This window comes from Struthio camelus, chromosome 16 (assembly GCF_040807025.1).
Source record: "Struthio camelus isolate bStrCam1 chromosome 16, bStrCam1.hap1, whole genome shotgun sequence".
Lineage (NCBI taxonomy): Eukaryota > Metazoa > Chordata > Aves > Struthioniformes > Struthionidae > Struthio > Struthio camelus.
In genome coordinates this window covers 631,873-658,212 of record NC_090957.1, presented here as the reverse complement: position 1 = coordinate 658,212, position 26,340 = coordinate 631,873, and the positions used below count along the sequence as shown (strand labels likewise).

The 26,340-nt window shown below is 73.5% G+C and overlaps 1 protein-coding gene across 1 annotated transcript in view; it reads right to left on the bottom strand.

Annotated features, from left to right (window-relative positions):
* Window positions 1-19,138, bottom strand: part of AXL (AXL receptor tyrosine kinase) — a 34,885-nt gene extending 15,747 nt beyond the window's left edge. Inside the window, exons 1-14 of the mRNA XM_068910536.1 lie at window positions 18,921-19,138; window positions 17,536-17,734; window positions 16,065-16,165; window positions 15,691-15,873; window positions 13,092-13,172; window positions 12,903-13,018; window positions 10,200-10,395; window positions 8,948-9,087; window positions 7,981-8,116; window positions 6,817-7,021; window positions 6,646-6,737; window positions 3,872-3,967; window positions 852-929; window positions 687-779 (exon numbers count right to left, since the gene is read on the bottom strand). Of these exons, the coding sequence (XP_068766637.1) occupies window positions 687-779; window positions 852-929; window positions 3,872-3,967; window positions 6,646-6,737; window positions 6,817-7,021; window positions 7,981-8,116; window positions 8,948-9,087; window positions 10,200-10,395; window positions 12,903-13,018; window positions 13,092-13,172; window positions 15,691-15,873; window positions 16,065-16,165; window positions 17,536-17,734; window positions 18,921-18,990 (1,786 nt within the window). The 5' untranslated portion in view covers window positions 18,991-19,138. The remainder of the gene's footprint in view (window positions 1-686; window positions 780-851; window positions 930-3,871; window positions 3,968-6,645; window positions 6,738-6,816; window positions 7,022-7,980; window positions 8,117-8,947; window positions 9,088-10,199; window positions 10,396-12,902; window positions 13,019-13,091; window positions 13,173-15,690; window positions 15,874-16,064; window positions 16,166-17,535; window positions 17,735-18,920) is intronic.
* Between the last annotated feature and the right edge of the window lie 7,202 nt (window positions 19,139-26,340).

Sequence of the window (26,340 nt, the reverse complement as noted above, 5' to 3'; positions counted from 1 at the left end):
GCCGTTGCAGACCCCAAGGGAGGGTGCAGACCCCAAAGGGACATTGCAGACCCCAAGGGATGTTGCAGACCCCAAAGGGGACGTTGCAGACCCCAAGGGGACGTTGCAGACCCCAAGGGAGGGTGCAGACCCCAAGGGGCCATTGCAGACCCCAATAGGGGACGTTGCAGACCCCAAGGGGACGTTGCAGACCCCAAGGGAGGGTGCAGACCCCAAGGGGCCATTGCAGACCCCAAAGGGGATGTTGCAGACCCCAAAGGGGACGTTGCAGACCCCAAGGGAGGGTGCAGACCCCAAAGGGACATTGCAGACCCCAAAGGGACATTGCAGACCCCCAGGGGCCATTGCAGACCCCAAGGGATGTTGCAGACCCCAAGGGATGTTGCAGACCCCAAAGGGACATTGCAGACCCCAAGGGATGTTGCAGACCCCAAGGGACGTTGCCGACCCCAAGGGACGTTGCAGACCCCAAGGGATGTTGCAGACCCCAAAGGGACATTGCAGACCCCAAGGGGACGTTGCAGACCCCAAGGGAGGGTGCAGACCCCAAGGGGACATTGCAGACCCCAAGGGGACGTTGCAGACCCCCAGGGGCCGTCGCAGACCCCAGGGGACGTCGCAGACCCCAGGGGACATGGCCGACCCCAAGGGGGAGGGTGCCGACCCCGCGCCCGGCCCCGCCGCACCGATGAGCCGCATGACGTTGGGGTGGTCGAACTCCTTCATGCAGACGGCCTCGCTGAGGAAGTCCTCCATCTCGCTGCGGCTGCAGATGGCGACTGCGGGGAGAGGCGCGGGGCGTGAGGGGCGCCCGGGCGGCGGCGCGGCGGGCTGAGCCCCGGCGCACTCACTCTTCATGGTCTTCACGGCCACCTTGAGCACGCGGTTGTCCTGGTTGAGCTGCCCCTCCATGACGGAGCCGAACTCGCCTGCGGGCGGCAGAGGGTTGGGGGCGGCACCGCGGCGCGGCACGCACACGCCTCCGGGCACACGCACACGCCTCCGGGCACACGCTGCAGCACGCACACGCCTCCGGGCACACGCACACGCCTCCGGGCACACGCTGCAGCACGCACACGCCTCCGGGCACACGCACACGCCTCCGGGCACACGCTGCAGCACGCACACGCCTCCGGGCACACGCACACGCCTCCGGGCACACGCTGCAGCACGCACACGCCTCCGGGCACACGCACACGCCTCCGGGCACACGCTGCAGCACGCACACGCCTCCGGGCACACGCACACGCCTCCAGGCACACGCTGCAGCACGCACACGCCTCCGGGCACACGCACACGCCTCCAGGCACATGCACACGCCTCCATGCACACGCTGCAGCACGCACACGCCTCCGGGCACACGCACACGCCTCCGGGCACACGCTGCAGCACGCACACGCCTCCGGGCACACGCACACGCCTCCGGGCACATGCACACGCCTCCGGGCGCACGCTGCAGCACGCACACACCTCCGGGCACATGCACACACCTCCAGGCACATGCTGCAGCACGCACACGCCTCCAGGCACACGCACACGCCTCCGGGCACACGCACACGCCTCCGGGCGCACGCTGCAGCACGCACACACCTCCGGGCACACGCACACGCCTCCGGGCACACGCTGCAGCACGCACACGCCTCCGGGCACACGCACACGCCTCCGGGCACACGCTGCAGCACGCACACGCCTCCGGGCACACGCACACGCCTCCGGGCGCACGCTGCAGCACGCACACGCCTCCGGGCACACGCACACGCCTCCGGGCACACGCACACGCCTCCGGGCACACGCTGCAGCACGCACACGCCTCCGGGCACACGCACACGCCTCCGGGCACACGCACACGCCTCCGGGCGCACGCTGCAGCACGCACACGCCTCCGGGCACACGCACACGCCTCCAGGCACATGCACACGCCTCCATGCACACGCTGCAGCACGCACACGCCTCCGGGCACACGCACATGCCTCCAGGCACACGCTGCAGCACGCACACGCCTCCGGGCACACGCACACGCCTCCGGGCACACGCTGCAGCACGCACACGCCTCCGGGCACACGCACACGCCTCCGGGCACATGCACACGCCTCCGGGCGCACGCTGCAGCACGCACACACCTCCGGGCACATGCACACACCTCCAGGCACATGCTGCAGCACGCACACGCCTCCAGGCACACGCACACGCCTCCGGGCACACGCACACGCCTCCGGGCGCACGCTGCAGCACGCACACACCTCCGGGCACACGCACACGCCTCCGGGCACACGCTGCAGCACGCACACGCCTCCGGGCACACGCACACGCCTCCGGGCACACGCTGCAGCACGCACACGCCTCCGGGCACACGCACACGCCTCCGGGCACACGCACACGCCTCCGGGCACACGCTGCAGCACGCACACGCCTCCGGGCACACGCACACGCCTCCGGGCGCACGCACACGCCTCCGGGCACACGCTGCAGCACGCACACGCCTCCGGGCACACGCACACGCCTCCGGGCACACGCACACGCCTCCGGGCACACGCTGCAGCACGCACACGCCTCCGGGCACACACACACGCCTCCGGGCACACGCACACACCTCCGGGCACACGCACACGCCTCCGGGCACACGCACACGCCTCCGGGCACACGCTGCAGCACGCACACGCCTCCGGGCACACACACACGCCTCCGGGCACACGCACACACCTCCAGGCACACGCACACGCATCCAGGCACACGCACACACCTCCAGGCACACGCACACGCCTCCGGGCACACGCACACGCCTCCAGGCACATGCTGCAGCATGCACACGCCTCCAGGCACACGCACACGCCTCCAGGCACACGCACACGCCTCCATGCACATGCTGCAGCACGCACACGCCTCCGGGCACACGCACACGCATCCAGGCACACGCACACGCCTCCAGGCACACGCACACGCCTCCATGCACATGCTGCAGCACGCACACGCCTCCGGGCACACGCACACGCCTCCAGGCACACGCACACGCCTCCGGGCACACGCACACGCATCCAGGCACCCGCACACGCCTCCAGGCACACGCACACGCCTCCATGCACATGCTGCAGCACGCACACGCCTCCGGGCACACGCACACGCCTCCAGGCACACGCACACGCCTCCGGGCACACGCACACGCATCCAGGCACCCGCACACACCTCCAGGCACACGCACACGCCTCCATGCACATGCTGCAGCACGCACACGCCTCCGGGCACACGCACACGCCTCCAGGCACACGCACACGCCTCCGGGCACACGCACACGCATCCAGGCACCCGCACACACCTCCAGGCACACGCACACACCTCCATGCACATGCTGCAGCACGCACACGCCTCCGGGCACACGCACACGCCTCCAGGCACACGCACACGCCTCCGGGCACACGCACACGCATCCAGGCACACGCACACGCCTCCAGGCACGTCTCCATGTGCATCCCTGAGCACGCACATGCCTCCATGCACACGCACACGCCAGAGCATGCACACACACCTCTACGCACACGCCTGAGCATGCACATGCTTCCATGCACACGCCTGAGCACTGACACACCTCCACGCGCACACACACACGCCTCCATGCACATGCCGGAGCACGCACACGCCTGAGCACGCACACGCCTGGGTGCACAATGTACCCAGGTGCACACACACCTCCCTGTACACGCCCGCATGCTCGCGCACACGCCACCCGCACACACACGCGTGTGCACATGTGCGGGCTGCGTCCCGCCAGCCCGGCCCCCGTGTGCGGCAGCTGTGAGCAACGCGGGGGCCTGGGAGGTCCCGCCGCCCCGAGCCGTGTGCCGCCGCACACGCGTGTGCCGCGCCGCCCGGCGCTCACCCTCGCCCAGCGTCTTGCCCAGCGCCACTTTGTGCCGGTCGACCATGACGTCCCGCAGCTTCTCCTTCAGCTCGTCGCTGATGCCCAGGCTGTTCACTGCGGGGACGGCGGCGCGGGTCGGGGACGGCGGCGCGGGGACGCGTGCGGTGCCACCGCGGGGAGCCAGGCCGCCCCGCGGAGCAGTGCAGGGCGCACACCGGGCACAGGCAGCCCTCGCAGCGCAGCACGGGGGAACACGTTGCATGCACGCAACCCTCGCGGCGCGGTGTTGGGGACACGCTGGGTGCACGCAACCCTCGCGGCGCGGTGTTGGGGACACGCTGGGTGCACGCAACCCTCGCGGCGCGGTGTTGGGGACACGTTGGGTGCACGCAACCCTCGCGGCGCGGTGTTGGGGACACGCCGGGTGCATGCAACCCTCGCAGCACGGTGTTGGGGACACGTCGGGTGCACACAACCCTCGCGGCGCGGTGTTGGGGACACGCCGGGTGCACGCAACCCTCGCGGCGCGGTGTTGGGGACACGCCGGGTGCACGCAACCCTCGCGGCGCGGTGTTGGGGACACGTTGGGTGCACACAACCCTCGCGGCGCGGTGTTGGGGACATGCTGAGTGCACGCAACCCTCGCGGCGCGGTGTTGGGGACACGCCGGGTGCACGCAACCCTCGCGGCGCAGTGTTGGGGGCATGCTGGGTGCACACAACCCTCGCGGCGCGGTGTTGGGAACACGCTGGGTGCACACAACCCTCGCGGCGCAGTGTTGGGGACACGTTGGGTGCACGCAACCCTCACAGCGCGGTGTTGGGGACACGCCGGGTGCACGCAACCCTCGCGGCGCGGTGTTGGGGACATGCTGGGTGCACGCAACCCTCGCGGCGCAGTGTTGGGGGCATGCTGGGTGCACACAACCCTCGCGGCGCGGTGTTGGGAACACGCTGGGTGCACACAACCCTCGCGGCGCGGTGTTGGGGACACGTTGGGTGCACGCAACCCTCGCGGCGCGGTGTTGGGGACACGTTGGGTGCACGCAACCCTCGCGGCGCGGTGTTGGGGACACGCCGGGTGCACGCAACCCTCGCGGCGCGGTGTTGGGGGCATGCTGGGTGCACGCAACCCTCGCGGCGCGGTGTTGGGGACACGTTGCATGCACGCAACCCTCGCGGCGCGGTGTTGGGGACACGCCGGGTGCACGCAACCCTCGCGGCGCGGTGTTGGGGACACGTTGGGTGCACGCAACCCTCGCGGCGCGGTGTTGGGGACACGCCGGGTGCACGCAACCCTCGCGGTGCGGCGCGGGGACACGCCGGGTGCACGCAACCCTCGCGGCGCGGTGTTGGGGACACGCCGGGTGCACACAACCCTCGCGGTGCGGCGCGGGGACATGCTGGGTGCACGCAACCCTCGCGGCGCGGTGTTGGGGACACGCCGGGTGCACACAACCCTCGCGGCGCGGTGTTGGGGACACGCCGGGTGCACGCAACCCTCGCGGTGCGGCGCGGGGACACGCCGGGTGCACGCAACCCTCGCGGCGCGGTGTTGGGGACACGCCGGGTGCACACAACCCTCGCGGTGCGGCGCGGGGACATGCTGGGTGCACGCAACCCTCGCGGCGCGGTGTTGGGGACACGCCGGGTGCACACAACCCTCGCGGCGCGGTGTTGGGGACACGCCGGGTGCACGCAACCCTCGCGGTGCGGCGCGGGGACACGCCGGGTGCACGCAACCCTCGCGGCGCGGTGTTGGGGACACGCCGGGTGCACACAACCCTCGCGGTGCGGCGCGGGGACATGCTGGGTGCACGCAACCCTCGCGGCGCGGTGTTGGGGACACGCCGGGTGCACACAACCCTCGCGGCGCGGTGTTGGGGACACGCCGGGTGCACGCAACCCTCGCGGTGCGGCGCGGGGACACGCCGGGTGCACGCAACCCTCGCGGCGCGGTGTTGGGGACACGCCGGGTGCATGCAACCCTCGCGGCACGGTGTTGGGGACACGTCGGGTGCACGCAACCCTCATGGCGCGGTGTTGGGGACACGCCAGGTGCACGCAACTCTCGCGGCGCGGTGTTGGGGACACGCCGGGTGCACGCAACTCTCGCGGCGCGGTGTTGGGGACACGTTGGGTGCACGCAACCCTCGCGGCGCGGTGTTGGGGACACGCCGGGTGCACACAACCCTCGCGGTGCGGCGCGGGGACACGCCGGGTGCACGCAACCCTCGCGGCACGGTGTTGGGGACACGCCGGGTGCACGCAACCCTCGCGGCACGGTGTTGGGGACACGTCGGGTGCACGCAACCCTCGCGGCGCGGTGTTGGGGACACGCCAGGTGCACGCAACTCTCGCGGCGCGGTGTTGGGGACACGCCGGGTGCACGCAACTCTCGCGGCGCGGTGTTGGGGACACGTTGGGTGCACGCAACCCTCACGGCGCGGTGTTGGGGACATGCTGGGTGCACGCAACCCTCGCGGTGCGGCGCGGGGACACGCCGGGTGCACGCAACCCTCGCGGCGCGGTGTTGGGGACACGCCGGGTGCATGCAACCCTCGCAGCACGGTGTTGGGGACACGTCGGGTGCACGCAACCCTCATGGCGCGGTGTTGGGGACACGCCAGGTGCACGCAACTCTCGCGGCGCGGTGTTGGGGACACGCCGGGTGCACGCAACCCTCGCGGCGCGGTGTTGGGGACACGCCAGGTGCACGCAACCCTCGCGGCGCGGTGTTGGGGACACGTTGGGTGCACGCAACCCTCGCGGCGCGGTGTTGGGGACACTCACGCGTGGCCTCGGCGGTGCGGCGGCTGTAGGTCTTGCGCACGCGGTACTGCACCACCAGGTCGCCGCGGCGGGCGCGGGGCTCGAAGGCCTCCCTGCGGGGACGGGCGGCTGCAGCGGGGCCCCGGCGTCCCCCGCCGCCCCCCGGCCCCCCGGCCCCCCGGCCCCGCTCACCCGAAGCGCGTCTCCTTGCGGCGCCGGCGGGCGCCCAGCGCCCCCAGGGCCAGCGCCAGCCCCCCCAGCGCCGCCAGCGCCGGCCCCGCCAGCCACCAGCCCCGGGCGCCCGCCGGGGACGGGGATGGGCCAGCGCCGGCCCCCGCCGACGTGGCCCCCGCGGCGTCACCGTCACCGTCACCGTCACCCGGCGGCGGCGCTCCGGCTGTGGGGAGACGGCGGCGTCAGCGGGGACGGGGGGGACACCAAGGGAGTGTCGTGGGGACACCGTGGGGACACCATGGGGACGACATGGGGACACCAAGGGGATGTCATGGGGACACCAAGGGACATCAAGGGGACATCAAGGGGACACCAAGGGGATGCCAAGGGGACGTCATGGGGACGACATGGGGACACCATGGGGACACCAAGGGGATGTCATGGGGACACCATGGGGATGCCAAGGGGATGTCATGGGGACACCAAGGGACATCAAGGGGACATCATGGGGACGACATGGGGACACCATGGGGATGCCAAGGGGATGACATGGGGACACCAAGGGGACATCAAGGGGATGTCATGGGGACACCATGGGGACACCATGGGGACACCAAGGGGATGACATGGGGACACCAAGGGGGCATCAAGGGGATGTCATGGGGACACCATGGGGATGCCAAGGGGACACCATGTGGCCATCAAGGGGATGACATGGGGACACCAAGGGGACATCAAGGGGATGTCATGGGGACACCAAGGGGACACCAAGGGGACACCATAGGGACACCAAGGGGATGACATGGGGACACCAAGGGGACATCAAGGGGATGTCATGGGGACACCAAGGGAACACCATGGGGCCACCAAGGGGATGTCATGGGGACACCAAGGGGACACCAAGGGGACACCATAGGGACACCATAGGGACACCAAGGGGATGACATGGGGACACCAAGGGGACACCAAGGGGACACCATGGGGATGCCATGGGGACATCAAGGGGATGCCATGGGGACACCATGGGGATGCTACAGGGATACCATGTGCACACCAAGAGGGCATTGTAGGGTTGCATGGGGGACACCAAGGGGACACCGGGGGACGCCATAGGACGTGTGGGGACGCTACAGGACACTGTGAGGACGCATGGGGACACGCCGGGGACGGCGCGGGGCTCACGGGCCGGCAGGGCGACGGGGCGGCTCCAGGGCCCGGCACCGGCCCCCGTGTAGGGCCGCACGCGGAGCGTCACGTTGCGGGTGCCCGGCGGCAGCTCCAGCGTGGCCTCCCGCGCCAGCCCCACGTCCAGCACCACCTGCGGGGACACGGGGCCGGCGGTGGCGCCCGGCACGGGGCAGCATCGGGGCAGGCAATGGGGCGAGCGGTGGGGCAGCGGGGTGAGCGGCGGGGAGAGCAGCACGGTGCTGGGGCGTGCAATGGGGCGTGCAACGGGGTGTGCAACGGGGTGTGCAATGGGGCGTGCAACGGGGTGTGCAACGGGGGTGTACAATGGGGCGTGCAACGGGGTGTGCAACGGGGCGTGCAACGGGGTGTGCAATGGGACACGCAATGGGGTGTGCAATGGGGTGTGCAATGGGATGCGCAATGGGGTGTGCAATGGGGCATGCAACGGGGTGTGCAACGGGGTGTGCAACAGGGTGTGCAATGGGACACGCAATGGGGCGTGCAATGGGGTGTGCAATGAGATGTGCAATGGGGTGCACAATGGGGTGTGCAATGGGGTGTGCAACGGGGTGTGCAATGGGACACACAATGGGACGCACAATAGGATGCGCAATGGGGTATGCAAAGGGGTGCGCAATGGGGTGTGCAATGGGGTGTGCAATGGGGTGTGCAACAGGGTGCGCAATGGGGTGTGCATCGGGGTGTGCAATGGGGCGTGCAATGGGGTGTGCAACGGGTCACGCAACGGGGCGCGCAATGGGACACATCAATGGCATACACAACGGGGTGTGCAACGGGACAGGCAACGGGGTGCGCAATGGGGCGCGCAATGGGGCACACTGGGGTGTGCAGTGGGGCGTGCAATGGGACAAGCAATGGGGCACACGCAACGGGGCGCGCAACGGGGCGCGCGGCAGGCTACGCAGTGGGGCGTGCAGTGGGGCGCGGGCCGGGCTCTCACCTCGGGGGCGCCGGGCCGGCGGTAGCCCAGCCGGTAGCCCCGCAGCTCCCCGTTGAGGGGCCCGCGCGGCGCGGCCCAGCGCACCCGGGCCCGGGCGCCCTCGCGCTCGGCCGTGACGTTCTCCGGGGGGGCGCCGGGCGCTGCGCGAGCCGTCAGCGGGGCCACGCGCCCCCCGAGCCGCGGCCCCGCCACCAGGGGCCCAGGCGTCCGGGCCCCCCCGCCGCCCCTCACCGCCCCCCAGGGCGCCCAAAGGGACCCAGGGGCCCCAGAGTGCCCCCCCTCCCCCACCACCAGGGGCCCAGGCGTCCGGGTGCCCCCCATCCTTACCCAGGGGTCCAGGCAACCAGGTACCTCCCCCTGGGGCCCAGGCGTCCGGGCACCCCCCCACCCTGCCAGGGGCCCAGGTGTCCGGGTACCTCCCCAAGGGACCCAGTCATCCGGGCACCCCCCACCCTGCCAGGGGACCAGGCGTCCGGGTACCTCCCCGAGGGACCCAGTCATCCGGGCACCCCCCCACCCTGCCAGGGGCCCAGGTGTCCGGGTACCTCCCCGAGGGACCCAGTCATCCGGGCACCCCCCACCCTGCCAGGGGACCAGGCGTCCGGGTACCTTCCCGAGGGACCCAGGCGTCCGGGCGCCCCCACCCTCCCAGGGGCCCCGGTTTCCAGGCACCTCCCCCTGGGGCCCAGGCGTCCGGGCACCCCCATCCTGCCAGGGGCCCAGGTGACCGGGTAACTCCCCAAGGGGCCCAGGCATCCGGGCACCCCCCACCCTGCCAGGGGCCCAGGTGTCCGGGTACCTTCCCGAGGGGCCCAGGCGTCTGGGCACCCCCCACCCTGCCAGGGGCCCAGGCGTCCGGGTACCTTCCCGAGGGGCCCAGGTGTCTGGGCACCCCCCACCCTGCCAGGGGCCCAGGCGTCCAGGTACCTCCCCCAGGGGCCCAGGCGTCTGGGCGCCCCCCATCCTCCCAAGGGCCCCGGCGTCTGGGCACCTCCCCGAGGGACCCAGTCATCCAGGCACCCCCCACCCTGCCAGGGGCCCAGGCGTCCGGGTACCTTCCCAAGGGGCCCAGGCGTCCGGGCACCCCCCACCCTGCCAGGGGCCCCGGTTTCCAGGCACCTCCCCGAGGGGCCCAGGCGTCCGGGCACCCCCCCACCCTGCCAGGGGCCCCGGTTTCCAGGCACCTCCCCGAGGGGCCCCGGCGTCCGGGCCCCCCCCCCCGGCAGGGGCCCCGGCGTCCGGGCGCGCTCACCGCCCTCCAGGGTGCTCATGGGCACCCAGTGGGTCCAGGGCGAGGGTCCCTGGGCGCTGCGGCAGGCCACCCGGGCCCGGTAGGCGGCGAAGGGCTGCAGCCCCTCCAGGCGGTGGGCGAAGGGCGGCACCGGCACCACCCGGTTGTAGAGGGCCCCGGCCGAGACGCTGCTCAGGTCCTCGTCCTCCCGCACCGCCTGCGGGCAGGCGGCCGTCACCCGCGCCGGGACACCCTGCCCCAGGGGCACCCCGCACCGGGGACACCCTGCCCCAGGGGCACCCCGCACCGGGGACACCCTGCACTGGGGACACCCCGCACCGGGGACACCCTGCACCGGGGACACCCTGACCCCGGGGACACCCCGACCCCCACGGCACCCTGCACCGGGGACACCCCAACCTGGGGACACCCTGACCCTGGGGACACCCTGACCTGGGGACACCCCAACCCCGGGGACACCCTGCACTGGAGACACCCTGACCTAGGGACACCCTGACCCTAGGGACACCCTGACCCTGGGGACACCCTGCACCGGGGACACCCCGACCTGGGGACACCCCAGCTCTGGGGACACCCCGACCCCGGGGACACCCCGACCTGGGGACACCCCGCACTGGGGACACCCCAACCCCGGGGACACCCTGACCTGGGGACACCCTGACCCTGGGGACACCCTGCACCGGGGACACCCCGCACCGGGGACACCCCGATCCTGGGGACACCCCCGACCCCACAGACGCCCCCCCCGGAGCTGGCATCGTCCCCGTCCCCGGAGTTTCGGTTTCCCGGCGCGTCGGGCGACCCCGGGGCGCCGGTGCCGGAAGCAGAAGTGGGCGACGGGCTCCGGCCCTCGGCCAGGCCGCGCGCCGCTTCCCCTTCCCGCCCCGCACGACCCCCCCGGGGCAAATCCCTGCGGCAATTCCTCCCCAGTGCAACCCCCCCCCGGTGCAAACCGCCCCCCGTGCCCCCAGTGTGCAATTCCTCCCCAATGCAACCCCCCCCCGGTGCAAACCGCCCCCCGTGCCCCCAGTGTGCAATTCCTCCCCAATGCAACCCCCCCCGGTGCAAACCACCCCCCGTGCCCCCAGTGTGCAATTCCTCCCCAATGCAACCCCCCCCGGTGCAAATCGCCCCCGGTGCCCCCAGTGTGCAATTCCTCCCCAATGCAACCCCCCCCCGGTGCAAACCGCCCCCCGTGCCCCCAGTGTGCAATTCCTCCCCAATGCAACCCCCCCCGGTGCAAATCGCCCCCGGTGCCCCCAGTGTGCAATTCCTCCCCAATGCAACCCCCCCCCGGTGCAAACCGCCCCCCGTGCCCCCAGTGTGCAATTCCTCCCCAATGCAACCCCCCCCGGGTGCAAACCGCCCCCCGTGCCCCCAGTGTGCAATTCCTCCCCAGTGCAACCCCCCCCCCGGTGCAAACCGCCCCCGGTGCCCCCAGTGTGCAATTCCTCCCCAGTGCAACCCCCCCCCCCGGTGCAAACCGCCCCCCGTGACCCCAGTGTGCAATTCCTCCCCAGTGCAACCCCCTCCCGGTGCAAACCGCCCCCGGTGCCCCCAGTGTGCAATTCCTCCCCAATGCAACCCCCCCCCGGTGCAAACCGCCCCCCGTGCCCCCAGTGTGCAATTCCTCCCCAATGCAACCCCCCCCGGGTGCAAACCGCCCCCCGTGCCCCCAGTGTGCAATTCCTCCCCAGTGCAACCCCCCCCCCGGTGCAAACCGCCCCCGGTGCCCCCAGTGTGCAATTCCTCCCCAATGCAACCCCCCCCCGGTGCAAACCGCCCCCCGTGCCCCCAGTGTGCAATTCCTCCCCAATGCAACCCCCCCCGGGTGCAAACCGCCCCCCGTGCCCCCAGTGTGCAATTCCTCCCCAGTGCAACCCCCCCCCCGGTGCAAACCGCCCCCGGTGCCCCCAGTGTGCAATTCCTCCCCAGTGCAACCCCCCCCCCGGTGCAAACCGCCCCCCGTGACCCCAGTGTGCAATTCCTCCCCAGTGCAACCCCCTCCCGGTGCAAACCGCCCCCCGTGCCCCCAGTGTGCAATTCCTCCCCAATGCAACCCCCCCTGGTGCAAACCGCCCCCCGTGCCCCCAGTGTGCAATTCCTCCCCAATGCAACCCCCCCCGGTGCAAACCGCCCCCCGTGCCCCCAGTGTGCAATTCCTCCCCAATGCAACCCCCCCCCCGGTGCAAACCGCCCCCCATGCCCCCAGTGTGCAATTCCTCCCCAATGCAACCCCCCCTGGTGCAAACCGCCCCCCGTGCCCCCAGTGTGCAATTCCTCCCCAGTGCAACCCCCCCCGGTGCAAACCGCCCCCCGTGCCCCCAGTGTGCAATTCCTCCCCAATGCAACCCCCCCCGGTGCAAACCGCCCCCCATGCCCCCAGTGTGCAATTCCTCCCCAATGCAACCCCCCCCGGTGCAAACCGCCCCCCGTGCCCCCAGTGTGCAATTCCTCCCCAATGCAACCCCCCCCGGTGCAAACCGCCCCCCATGCCCCCAGTGTGCAATTCTTCCCCAATGCAACCCCCCCCGGTGCAAACCGCCCCCCGTGCCCCCAGTGTGCAATTCCTCCCCAATGCAACCCCCCCCCGGTGCAAACCACCCCCCGTGCCCCCAGTGTGCAATTCCTCCCCAATGCAACCCCCCCCGGTGCAAACTGCCCCCCGTGCACCCTGCGCGCCCCCCGGGCCGCCGCCGCTACCTGCACGGTGCAGAGGCTCAGCGGCGCGTCCCCGCTCGGCCCCGGCTCCCAGGACACCTCGAGCGAGCGCGGCCCCGGCGTCACCAGCACCAGGTTCCTGGGGGGCTGCGGCACCACTGCGGCGGGGGGGGGGGGTGAGCGGGGTGCAGGGACCCCCCCCCCGCACGCCTCCCGCCGCCGCGCGCTCACCGGTGACGGCGGCCGTGCGCGACGTGCTGACCCCCTTGGCGTTGTGGGCCTCGCACGAGAACGTGGCGCTGCGGTTGAGCCCTGCGGGCGAGGGGGCGCGGGGCAGGCTCAGCTCGCGCCGGGGGGCCCAGGCGTCCGGGGGGGGGCCCAGGCGTCCGGGCGGCTTCGGCGTTCTCTGCACCCCACTGCTTGCTCCAGAGTGGGGGGTGGCGCCCGCGGGGCTTGGGGCGGCCGAGGGGAGCGGGTCGCCCCGGGGGCACCGCAGGTCGGCTGGTGCACGGGGTGCGTGTGCACGGGGGGGGGGTGCAAGCTGGGAGGGTGTGCGAAGGGTTTGTGCATGCACGGGGCGCGTGTGCAAGCTGGGAGGGTGTGCGAAGGGTTTGGGCATGCACGGGGCGCGTGTGCAAGCTGGGGGCGTGCACAGGGTTTGGGCATGCACGGGGCACGTGTGCAAGCTGGGAGGGTGTGCGAAGGGTTTGGGCATGCACGGGGCGCGTGTGCAAGCTGGGAGGGTGTGCGAAGGGTTTGGGCATGCACGGGGCGCGTGTGCAAGCTGGGAGGGTGTGCGAAGGGTTTGGGCATGCACGGGGCGCGTGTGCAAGCTGGGGGCGTGCACAGGGTTTGGGCATGCACGGGGCGCGTGTGCAAGCTGGGAGGGTGTGCGAAGGGTTTGGGCATGCACGGGGCGCGTGTGCAAGCTGGGGGCGTGCACAGGGTTTGGGCATGCACGGGGCGCGTGTGCAAGCTGGGAGGGTGTGCGAACGGTTTGGGCATGCACGGGGCGCGTGTGCAAGCTGGGAGGGTGTGCGAAGGGTTTGGGCATGCACGGGGTGTGTGTGCAAGCTGGGGGCGTGCACAGGGTTTGGGCATGCACGGGGCGCGTGTGCAAGCTGGGAGGGTGTGCGAACGGTTTGGGCATGCACGGGGCACGTGTGCAAGCTGGGGGCGTGCACAGGGTTTGGGCATGCACGGGGCGCGTGTGCAAGCTGGGAGGGTGTGCGAACGGTTTGGGCATGCACGTGGCGCGTGTGCAAGCTGGGAGGGTGTGCGAAGGGTTTGGGCATGCACGGGGTGTGTGTGCAAGCTGGGGGCGTGCACAGGGTTTGGGCATGCACGGGGCGCGTGTGCAAGCTGGGAGGGTGTGCGAACGGTTTGGGCATGCACGGGGCGCGTGTGCAAGCTGGGGGCGTGCACAGGGTTTGGGCATGCACGGGGCGCGTGTGCAAGCTGGGAGGGTGTGCGAAGGGTTTGGGCATGCACGGGGCGCGTGTGCAAGCTGGGAGGGTGTGCGAAGGGTTTGTGCATGCACGGGGTGCGTGTGCAAGCTGGGAGGGTGTGCGAAGGGTTTGTGCATGCACGGGGCGCGTGTGCAAGCTGGGAGGGTGTGCAAAGGGTTTGGGCATGCACGGGGCGCGTGTGCAAGCTGGGAGGGTGTGCACAGGGTTTGGGCATGCACGGGGCGCGTGTGCAAGCTGGGAGGGTGTGCGAAGGGTTTGGGCATGCACGGGGCGCGTGTGCAAGCTGGGAGGGTGTGCGAAGGGTTTGTGCATGCACGGGGTGCGTGTGCAAGCTGGGAGGGTGTGCGAAGGGTTTGGGCATGCACGGGGCGCGTGTGCAAGCTGGGAGGGTGTGCGAAGGGTTTGGGCATGCACGGGGCGCGTGTGCAAGCTGGGAGGGTGTGCGAAGGGTTTGGGCATGCACGGGGCACGCGTGTGCAAGCTGGGAGGGTGTGCGAACGGTTGTGCATGCACGGGGCGCACGTGTGCATGGGGCGCACGTCCGTGGGACACGCGGGTGCCCGGGGCCGGCGGGTGCCCGGGGCGCAGGGCTGGGTCCCGAGCGCAGCTGCCCGCGGCCCCGGCGCCGCCCCCGCGCAGCTGGCCGCCCGGACGCCTGGGCCCCCTCCCGCACCCCGGCGGGTGACTCAGGGCGCCGTCACCTCTGGCCGCGGCCCCCCCCGCTGAGTCACCGGCCGGCAGCCGCCCTGGGAATGCCGGGCCCGCGCGGGGGGGCCCACGCGGCCCTCGGAGCGCGGGGTGGGCGCCTCCCCTGCCGCGGCCCCCCCGCCCGAACCCCGGCACCCGCTGACCCGGCGCAGCCCCAACCCCCCCAGGGCATCTGACCCCCATTGCATCCCCAACCCCAAATGCACCCCGACCCCCCCCCCACTGCATCCTGGACCCCCACTGCACCCCAAATCCCCCTGCTGCATCCCAAACCCCAACTCTCCCCTTTGCACCCTGAACCCCCATTGCACCCCAGACTACTCCATCGCATCCCGAGCCCCAACTGCACCCCAACCCCCCCGTTGCATCCCGACCCCCCCGTTGCACCCCGGACCCCGACTGCACCCCAACCCCCCCGTTGCATCCCGACCCCCCCGTTGCACCCCGGACCCCGACTGCACCCCAACCCCCCCGTTGCATCCCGACCCCCCCGTTGCACCCTGGACCCCGACTGCAGCCCAAACCCCCCATTGCATCCTGACCCCCCCGTTGCGTCCCGAGCCCCCACTGCAGCCCAAACCCCCCGTTGCATCCCGATCCCCACCGCATCGCGGACCCCGACTGCGCCCCACGGCCCCCGGGGCGCCGCTCACCGCCGACGGCCAGCGTGGAGGGGGCGCGGGCCACGGGGTCCAGCAGGGAGTTGAGGGGGGCCCCGTCCCGCAGCCAGAGCACGTGCACGGGCTCGGGGGGCCCCTGCGCCCGGCAGCTCAGGTTGAAGGGGGTGTCGGCGCCCACCTGCAGGTCCTGCGGCTCCTCCGAGAAGAGGGGCAGCCCTGGGGGGCCGGGTCAGGGGGGCCGCGTGCCCGGCCCACCCCGGCGCCCCACGCGCCCAGGCGCCCGGCACGAGGGCCGCCCGCCGCGCACGCGACTTATCCGTGCGAAGGGCCGCTCTTGCACGAGGGCGGCTCTTGCACGAGGGCGGCCGGCGCCGAGAGCAGCCCGCGCGCGCGGGCCGCCCGCTCACCTTCCAGCTCCAGGTGCGCCTCGGCGGACAGCAGCTCCTCCCCGCTCACGCGCACCCAGCACTGGTAGCGCCCGGCGTCCGAGAGCTGCACGGCCGGGATGCTGCGGAGCGCGGCTCCGGGTGAGAGGCGGCGCGGTGCGACGCGGTGCGACGCGGTGCGACGCGGTGCGACACGGTGCGACGCGGCACGGTGCAACACAGCACAGCGCAGTGCAATACGGCACGGCACGGTGCGACCTGGTGGCGCCATGCAACACAGCACAGCACGATGCAACGCGGCACGGCATGCGGTGCGAGGCGGCGCGGTGCAACGCAGCACAGCATGATGCAACGCGGCACGGCACACGGTGCGAGGCGGCGCGGTGCAACGCGGCGCAGCACGATGCAACGCGGCACGGCACAATGCAACGTGGCACAGCACGATGCAACGCGGCACGGCACACGGTGCGAGGCGGCGCGCTGCAACGCGGCACAGCACGATGCAACGCGGCACGGCACGATGCAACGCGGCACGGCACTCGGTGCGAGGCGGCGTGGTGCAACGCGGCGCAGCACGATGCAACGCGGCGCAGCACAATGCAACGCGGCAGGGCACGCGGTGCGAGGCGGCGCGGTGCGAGGCGGCGCAGCACGATGCAACGTGGCACAGCACGATGCAACGCGGCAGGGCACGCGGTGCGAGGCGGCGTGGTGCGAGGCGGCACAGCACGATGCAACACGGCACGGCACGCGGTGCGAGGCGGCGCGGTGCGAGGCGGCACAGCACGATGCAACACGGCACGGCACGCGGTGCGAGGCGGCGCGGTGCGAGGCGGCGCAGCACGATGCAACGCGGCACGGCACGCGGTGCGAGGCGGCGCGGTGCGAGGCGGCGCAGCACGATGCAACGCGGCACGGCACGCGGTGCGAGGCGGCGCGGTGCGAGGCGGCGCAGCACGATGCAACGCGGCACGGCACGCGGTGCGAGGCGGCGCGGTGCGAGGCGGCGCAGCACGATGCAACGCGGCACGGCACGCGGTGCGAGGCGGCGCGGTGCGAGGCGGCGCAGCACGATGCAACGCGGCACGGCACGCGGTGCGAGGCGGCGCGGTGCAACGCGGCGCAGCACGATGCAACGCGGCACGGCACGCGGTGCGAGGCGGCGCGGTGCAACGCGGCGCAGCACGATGCAACGCGGCACGGCACGCGGTGCGAGGCGGCGCGGTGCGAGGCGGCGCAGCACGATGCAACGCGGCACGGCACGCGGTGCGAGGCGGCGCGGTGCAACGCGGCACAGCACGATGCAACGCGGCACGGCACGCGGTGCGAGGCGGCGCGGTGCAACGCGGCACAGCACGATGCAACACGGCAGGGCACGCGGTGCGAGGCGGCGCGGTGCGAGGCGGCGCAGCACGATGCAACGCGGCACGGCACGCGGTGCGAGGCGGCGCGGCGCGGCGCGGTGCGAGGCGGCGGCGCGGGCGCCGCTCACCTGAGCTCGCTGGTGCCCAGCCAGAGGTCGTCGCTGAGCGGCACCTGGGCCTGGTTGGTGTCGGCCAGCTCCAGCGCCCGCCCGTCGCGCAGCCAGCCCAGCTCCGGCGGCTCGCCCGCCGCCCGCGCCGTGCAGCGCAGCCGCGCCGCCCGGCCCACCGACGACGTCAGGTTCGCCGGGCTCTCCAGGAAGGACAGGGCTGCGGGATTGGGGGGGGTCAGCGCCCGCCGCCCCGAGCACCCCCCCGTACACCCTCCCGTGCGCCCTGGGGTGCACCTGCAGCGCCTCGCGCTGGGGCAGCGCGTGCACCCCCCCAGTGCATCCCCCCCAGCACACCCCCCCTCTAGTGCATCCCCCCCAGTGCATCCCCCCCCAGCACACCCCCCCGGTACACCCCCCAGCACACCCCCCCTCTAGTGCATCCCCCCCAGTGCATCCCCCCCCAGCACACCCCCCCTCTAGTGCATCCCCCCCAGTGCATCCCCCCCAGCACACCCCCCCTCTAGTGCATCCCCCCCAGTGCATCCCCCCCCAGCACACACCCCCGGTACACCCCCCAGCACACCCCCCCTCTAGTGCATCCCCCCCAGTACACCCCCCCTCTAGTGCATCCCCCCCCAGCGCATCCCCCCCAGCACATCCCCCTCTGGTGCACCCCCCCAGTGCATCCCCCCCCCCGGTGCATCCCCCCGTGCACCCCTCCCCATGCAATGGCCGTGCACCCCTCATGCACCCCCCATGCAACCCTGTGCACCCCCCATGCACCCCCGGTGCACCCCCCGGTACTTCCCCCCGCCGTGCATCCCTCCCCATGCATCCACCTCCGCTCATCCCCCCCCGCGATGCATCCACCCCCCCCGTGCACCCCTCCCTGTGCCTCCACCCCATGCACCCTGGGGTGCACCTGCAGCACCTTGCACAGGGGCAGCACGTGCACCCCCCCGTGCATCCCTGGTGCACCCCAGGGCGGGCGGGGGTGGCGGCGGGGGGAGGCCGCAGCCGGCCGCCCCCCCGGGACCGGGCCGGGGCCGTGGGAAGGGAAGCGGCTTTGGCAGGAGCCGCGGGGTCGCGGTGACGCCCTGGAGCGCCAAGGGGCCGCGGGAACGCGGCTCGGGACCCCCCCGGCACCCCCCCGGCACCCCCCGGCTGGAAAACAGCTCCGCTGCCCCCCCCGGATGGGGATGGGGGTCTGTGCCCCCCCCCGGGATGGGGACGGGACGGGGGGGTCATAGGGAGTGTGTCCCCCCCCCCGGCTCCCCCCAGCCCCAGCAGGGGAAACTGAGGCACAGCTGGAGCGGGGAGCCCGGGATGGGGATGGTTCAAGGGACCCCCCCAAGCGGGACCCCCCCAAGCGGGACCCCCCCCAAGCGGGACCCCGGACTCACCGTGCGGGGCCAGGCCGGAGCCGAGCGCCGCCGCCAGCAGGACCAGGAGCGCTGGGCCGAGCCGCGCCATGGGCCGGGCCGGCACCGGGACCCCCGCCCGCACCTGGAGCAGAACCGGCACCGGGACCCCCGCCGGCACCGGCACCGGGACCAGGACCGGGACCCCCGCCCGCACCGGGACCCCCGCCGGCACCGGCACCGGGACCAGGACCGGGACCCCCGCCCGCACCGGGACCCCTGCCCGCACCGGCACCGGGACCAGGACCGGGACCCCCGACCGCTCCGGGACCCCTGCCCGCACCGGCACCGGGACCAGGACCGGGACCCCCGCCCGCACCGGCACCGGGACCCCGACCGCTCCGGGCCGGGGGGGAGCGCGCCGGGCTGGGCCGGGCCGGGCCGGGTCAGAGCGGAACCGGGCCGGGTCAGACGGAGCCGGGTCGGGTCACACGGAGCCGGGTCGGGTCAGAGCGGAACCGGGTCGGGTCGGGTCAGACGGAGCCGGGTCGGTTCGGGTCAGACGGAGCCGGGTCGGGTCAGACGGAGCCGGGTCGGTTCGGGTCAGAGCGGAACCGGGTCGGGTCGGGTCAGACGGAGCCGGGTCGGTTCGGGTCAGACGGAGCCGGGTCGGGTCAGACGGAGCCGGGTCGGTTCGGGTCAGACGGAGCCGGGTCGGGTCAGACGGAGCCGGGTCGGTTCGGGTCAGACGGAGCCGGGTCGGGTCAGACGGAGCCGGGTCGGTTCGGGTCAGACGGAGCCGGGCCGGGTCAGACGGAGCCGGGCCGGGTCGGGTCAGACGGAGCCGGGTCGGGTCAGACGGAGCCGGGTCGGGTCAGAGCGGAACCGGGTCGGGTCAGAGCGGAACCGGGTCGGGTCGGGTCAGACGGAGCCGGGTCGGGTCAGACGGAGCCGGGTCGGGTCCGGCGGAGCCGGGTCGGGCCGGGTCAGACGGAGCCGGGCCGGGTCGGGTCACACGGAGCCGGGCCGGGCGGAGCGGTTCCGGAGCGGTTCCGGAGCGGTTCCGGAGCGGTTCCGGAGCGGAGCGGGCCGGGTCCGGCGGAGCCGTCGCGGGCCGGGCCGGGTCAGACGGAGCCGGGCGGAGCGGAGCGGGCCGGGCCGGGCCGGGTCAGACGGAGCCGGGCGGGGCGGGGCGGGCCGGGCCGGGCGGAGCCGGGCCAGACGGAGCGGTTCGGTTCGGTTCGGTTCGGTTCGGTTCCGTTCCGTTCCGTTCGGTTCCGTTGCGTTGCGGGCCGGGCCGGGCCGGGCCGGGCGGAGCCGGGCGGAGCAGCCGCGGCCGCGGTGGCAGCGGCGCTGAGCGCGGGCGGCGCGTCCCGGGCGCGGGGCGGGGGGGCGGCGGGGGGGGGGGGAGGAGGAGGAGGAAGGAGCGGGCGGGGGCGGCGCGCGGAGAGGAAAGTTTCCCGGGACGCGCCGAGCCCGGCAGCGCCGGGGGCACCGGGGGGGCACGGGGGGATGCAGCGGGGGGGGCACGGGGGGATGCAGCGGGGGGAGCGGGGTGCACCGGGGGGGGCACGGGGGGATGCACCGGGGGGAGCGGGGTGCACCGGGGGGGCACGGGGGGATGCAGCGGGGGGAGCGGGGTGCACCGGGGGGGGCACGGGGAGATTCAGCGGGGGGGGCACGGGGGGATGGAGCGGGGTGCACCGGGGGGTGCACGGGGGGATGGAGCGGGGGGTGCACGGGGGGATGGAGCGGGGTGCACCGGGGGGGACCGAGGGGTGCACGGGGGGGCACCGGGGGGAGCGGGGTGCATGGGTGCGTGCACCAGGAGGTGCACAGGGGGTTCTGCCGGGGGGGCAGTGGGGGGCTGCTCTAGGGAGACGCTGGAGGGGCTGCATTGGGGCAGGGGGCTGCAGCGGGGGGGCTGCAGCGGGAGGACCCCTGGTCCGGGCTGCCGGGGTGGGGGGGACAGACCCCACTCCCGGCTGGGAGATGCAACCCCGGGGGGGGGGGCTTCAACCCGGCTGTGGGTGCACGCCGGTGCGACCCCCGGGAGCCCCTGCCCCAGCTGCCGGGAGAGGAACTGGCGGCTCGGGGGGGGGGGGGGGGGCTGCAGCCCGGGGCGAGGACCCAGGCGTCCGGGCAGCCCCCGTCTCATAGCGAAACGGGAAGGGGGAATCGGGAAGCGGCCGCCGCCTTGCAGCGGCGTTGCCCGTCCTGCACCGACGCATCCGGCCCCCGCGCCGCTGCCCCTGCCCTTCTAGGAGCCCCCAGCCCGGCCCCAGCTCCTCGGGACCCCCGGGCAGACCGTGTCCTCAGGACCCCCGTGCAAACCCGGGTCGCGGGACCCCCGTGCAGACCCCCGGGTCATGGGACCCCCGTGCAGACCCGTGTCCTCGGGACCCCCGGGCAGACCCGTGGGACGCGGGACCCCCGTGCAAACCCGGGTTGCAGGACCCCCGTGCAGACCTGTGTCCTCGGGACCCCCGTGCAACCCTGTGTCCTCAGGACCCCCGTGCAGACCTGTGTCCTCGGGACCCCCGTGCAACCCTGTGTCCTCAGGACCCCCGTGCAGACCTGTGTCCTCAGGACCCCCGTGCAGACCCCCAGGTCATGGGACCCCCGTGCAGACCTGTGTCCTCAGGACCCCTGTGCAGACCCACATCCTCGGGACCCCCCCATGCAGACCCCCGGGTCACGGGACCCCCGTGCAGACCCAACTCTCGGGGGTCATCGCATCCCTGCTGGTGCGATGCCCCCCCCCGGGACCCAGGCATCCACCCCCTCCCCCCATCCCGGGGACCCAGGCATCTGGCCCCCCCCCCCCATCCCGGGGACCCAGGCGTCCGGACCCCCCCCCCCGTCCCAGGGACCCAGGTGTCTGCCCCCCCCATCCCGGGGACCCAGGCGTCCGGACCCCCCCCCCATCCCGGGGACCCAGGTGTCTGCCCCCCCCATCCCGGGGACCCAGGCGTCCGGACCCCCCCCCCCCATCCCGGGGACCCAGGTGTCTGCCCCCCCCATCCCGGGGACCCAGGCGTCCGGACCCCCCCCCCATCCCGGGGACCCAGGTGTCTGCCCCCCCCATCCCGGGGACCCAGGTGTCTGCCCCCCCCCCATCCCGGGGACCCAGGCGTCCGGACCCCCCCCCATCCCGGGGACCCAGGTGTCTGCCCCCCCCCATCCCGGGGACCCAGGCGTCCACCCCCAACCCCGTCCCAGGGACCCAGGCGTCTGCCCCCCCTTCTACCCCCCCGTCCCAGGGACCCAGGCGTCCGGCCCCCCTGCCTGTCCCGGGGACCCAGGCGTCCGGCCCCCCCGCCCGGCCGCGCTTGGCTCGGCCCCGGGGACTTTCCGCGCTGCTTCGGCCGCCGCTGACTCAGGAGCCGCCGCGGCCCCACGCGGGGCGCGAAGCGCGGGGGGAGCCGGACGCCTGGGCCCCGGGCGGGGCGGGGGGCAGCCCGGACGCCTGGGTCCCTCCCGGCCCCGGGGAGGCAGCGGGGACGCGCCTGGCGCCGGAGCAAGGATTCCCGTCCGCCAACGGCGCCGGCGCCCGGCGGGGGACTCGGAGCCCCTTGCGGGCCCGGGAAGCGCCGGCACGGAGCGCCCGCGGGGGCGGCACGCGGCCCAGGGTGCCACGAGCTCGCCAGGGCTCAGCCCTGCACCGGGCGGGGGGAGCCGCTCCCCGGGGGTGCACCACCGTGCAACACCAGCGCACGCCGTGCAAGGCCTGCGCGCCCCGTGCGACGTCCGTGCACCTCGTGCAAGGCTCAGGGGCCCCCGTGCAATGTCTGTGCACCTCGTGCAAGGCTCAGGGGCCCCGTGCAATGTCTGTGCACCTCGTGCAAGACTCAGGGGCCCTGTGCGACATCCGTGCACCTCGTGCGAGGCTCAGGGTCCCCCGTGCGACATCTGTGCACCTCGTGCAAGGTTCATGGGCCCCATGCAATGTCCGTGCACCTCGTGCAAGGCTCAGGGGCTCCCCTGCGACATCTGTGCACCTCATGCAAGGTTCATGGGCCCCGTGCAATGTCCGTGCACCTCGTGCGAGGCTCAGGGGCCCCCGTGCAACACCAACACACCCCATGCGACATCTGTGCACCCCGTGCAAGGTGTGCACGCCCTGTGCAACGTCTGCGCAGCCGGTGCGAGGCTCGCGCGCCCTGTGCAAAACCAGCGTGCCCCGTGTGCCGGCCCTGCACCCCGTGCAGCGCCTGCGCGCCCCGTGCGAGACCCGCAGCCCTGTGCACGGCGAACGCACCCGTGCCAGGCGCGCGTGTGCCGTGCAGCCCTGCCGTGCTCGTGCGACGCTCGTGCGACGCCCGTGCGGCGGCGGCGGCGGCGGCGGCGGCGGCGGCTTGCGCAAGCCGGGGGCCGGCCTGGTCCGAAGGCGCATTCCTGGGAGGCCGCGGGGCTTGTCTGAGCGGGAAGGAATTTCCTGCCGCGGCCGTGAGGGCTCCCGGGTGCCGGCCGGTGCCGTCGCCGTCGCCGTCGCCGTCGCCGCAGCTGCGGCCGCAGCGGGGCCGGGGCTCTGCAGCCGCCCCGCGGCCCCTTGGGCCCCCCGGGCCGCTGGCACCCCCGGCGTTGGTGGGGCAAAGCCCCCGGAGCGGTGCACACGGCTCAGCGCGGTGCACACGCTTGCACACGCGTCGGCCCCCCCCCCACCTCTGCATCGGATGGGCGCAGCCCTGGCGTGTTGCATGTCGCCCATCGAGGTGCACACGCTTGCACACGCGTCGCCCCCCCCACCTCCGCATCGGCCGGGCGCAGCCCTGGCGTGTTGCACGTCGCCCATCGAGGTGCACACGCTTGCACACGCGTCGCCCCCCCCACCTCCGCATCGGCCGGGCGCAGCCCTGGCGTGTTGCATGTCGCCCATCGAGGTGCACACGCTTGCACACGCGTCGCCCCCCCACCTCCGCATCGGCCGGGCGCAGCCCTGACGTGTTGCATGTCGCCCATCGAGGTGCACACACTTGCACACGCGTCGCCCCCCCCCCACATTGGCCGGGCACAGCCCTGGCGTGTTGCACGCCGCCCATCGCGGTGCACACGCTTGCACACGCGTCGCCCCCCCCGCCCCTGCATCGGCTGGACCCTGCCCTGGCGTGTTGCACGCCGCCCATCGCGGTGCACACGCTTGCACACGCGTCGCCCCCCCCACATTGGCCGGGCACAGCCCTGGCGTGTTGCACGCCGCCCATCGCGGTGCACACGCTTGCACATGCGTCGCCCCCCCCCGCATCGGCCGGGCCGGGGTGCTGTCACCGCCGCGGGGGGACGCCGCGGTCCCCGGGCTCGGCCCGGCCCGCCCGGCACCCGGGGAGCGGGCCGGGAACTGGCTGTGCTCCCGGCGCGGTGACGCCGCGCGCGGCCCGGGGCCAGCGGGGCCCTGCCAGGGGCGAGCGCTGCTCCGGCCCGCCGCCCGGCCGGCTCCTCCCGGAGCCCCCCGGGGCGCAGGCTGCGCGCGCCGTCCCCGCCGCCGGGGGGGGCAGGCTGGCGGCCACGCACCCCTGCACCCCTGCACCCCTGCACCCCCCCGCCTGGGTGCCCGTGTGCCCCTGCACCCGTGCACCCTGTGCACCCCTGCACCCTCTGCACCCCTGCACCCCCCCGCCTGGGTGCCCGTGTGCCCCTGCACCCGCACACCCTCTGCACCCCTGCACCCTCTGCACCCCTGCACCCCCCCGCCTGGGTGCCCGTGTGCCCCTGCACCTGTGCACCCTGTGCACCCCTGCACCCTCTGCACCCCTGCACCCCCCCCGCCTGGGCACCTGTGCACCCTCTGCACCTGTGCACCCTCCCACCTGGGTGCCCATGTGCCCCTGCACCCACACACCCTCTGCACCCCTACACCCCCCCGCCTGGGCATCCATGTGCCCCTGCACCTGTGCACCCTCTGCACCCCTGCACCCTCTGCACCCCTGCACCCCCCCCGCCTGGGCACCCGTGTGCCCCTGCACCTGTGCACCCTCTGCACCCACGCACCCTCTGCACCTACGCACCCCCCCACCTGGGCACCCGCACACCCTCTGCCCCCGTGCATCCCTGCGTGGGTGCGCCCACGTTCCTGGGTGTCCTCGCACCCCCAGCTGTGCACCTTTGCACCCCCGCATGCACCTGTGCACCCTTTTGCAAGCAGGCACCCGTGCAGCTGTGCCCCCCGCTGCCGTGCAGCTATGCACCCGTGGGCCCCCGCAGCCGTGCGCTCGCGCACCCTTCCACCCGCCTGCTTGTGCGTTGTTGCAGCCGGGCGCCCGCCTCCCCCGCACATGCGGGCAGGCGCACGTCGGTGCCCCCACGGCCCCGCGCGACTTGCCTTCGGGCACGTTTCGCGGCCCCTCTCGGCTCCCGGAGCCCTCGCGGGCACGGGGGCGTCGCGGCTCGGGAGGCGGCGGCAGCGCCGCGTCGGGCCGTTCCCATCCCCGACGCGACGCGCTCTCTGCTGCTGAGCCCCCTGCCCAGAGGGCGCGCGGGGAGCAGGGGCCGGCGCGCGGGGCTGCTGCGGAGGCGCAGGATGCAGATTGCTGGGGGTTCGGCAGTGCTGTGCTGCACCGTGCCGTGCCGTACTGCACCGCACCGTGTCGTGCCGTGACATGCTGCACCGCACCGTGCTGCGCTGTGCTGCGCTGTGCTGTGCTGCGCTCCACTGCACCACGCTGAGCCGTGCCGTGCCGTACTGCACCGCACCGTGTCGTGCCGTGACATGCTGCACCGCGCCGTGCTGCGCCGTGCTGCGCCGTGCTGCGCTGCGCTCCACTGCACCACGCTGCGCCGTGCCGTGCCGTACTGCACCGCACCGTGTCCTGCCGTGACATGCTGCACCGCACCGTGCTGCGCCGTGCTGCGCCGTGCTGCGCTCCACTGCACCACGCTGCGCCGTGCCGTGCCGTACTGCACCGCACCGTGTCGTGCCGTGACATGCTGCACCGCACCGTGCTGCGCCGTGCTGTGCTGCGCTCCACTGCACCACGCTGCGCCGTGCCGTGCCGTACTGCACCGCACCGTGTCGTGCCGTGACATGCTGCACCGCACCGTGCTGCGCCGTGCTGTGCTGTGCTGCGCTGCGCTCCACTGCACCACGCTGCGCCGTGCCGTGCCGTACTGCACCGCACTGTGTCGTGCCGTGACATGCTGCACCGCACCGTGCTGCGCCGTGCTGTGCCGTGCTGCGCTGCGCTCCACTGCACCACGCTGCGCCGTGCAATGCCGCACGGCGTTGCGCTGCGCCGTGCCAGGCCATGCCGCGTGCCACGCTGGGTGATGCTGCGTCGCACCGTGCCGTGCCGTGCTGCACTGTGCCATGCTGTGCTGCGCCACGCTGCATTGCACCGTGCCATGCTGTGCCACAGTGCATCAGGCTGCACTGTGCTGTGCCAGGCCAGGCCAGGCTGCACCGTGCTGTGCCGGCCTGCACCGTGCCATGCCGCATTGCACCGTGCCGCATTGCACCGTGCCGTGC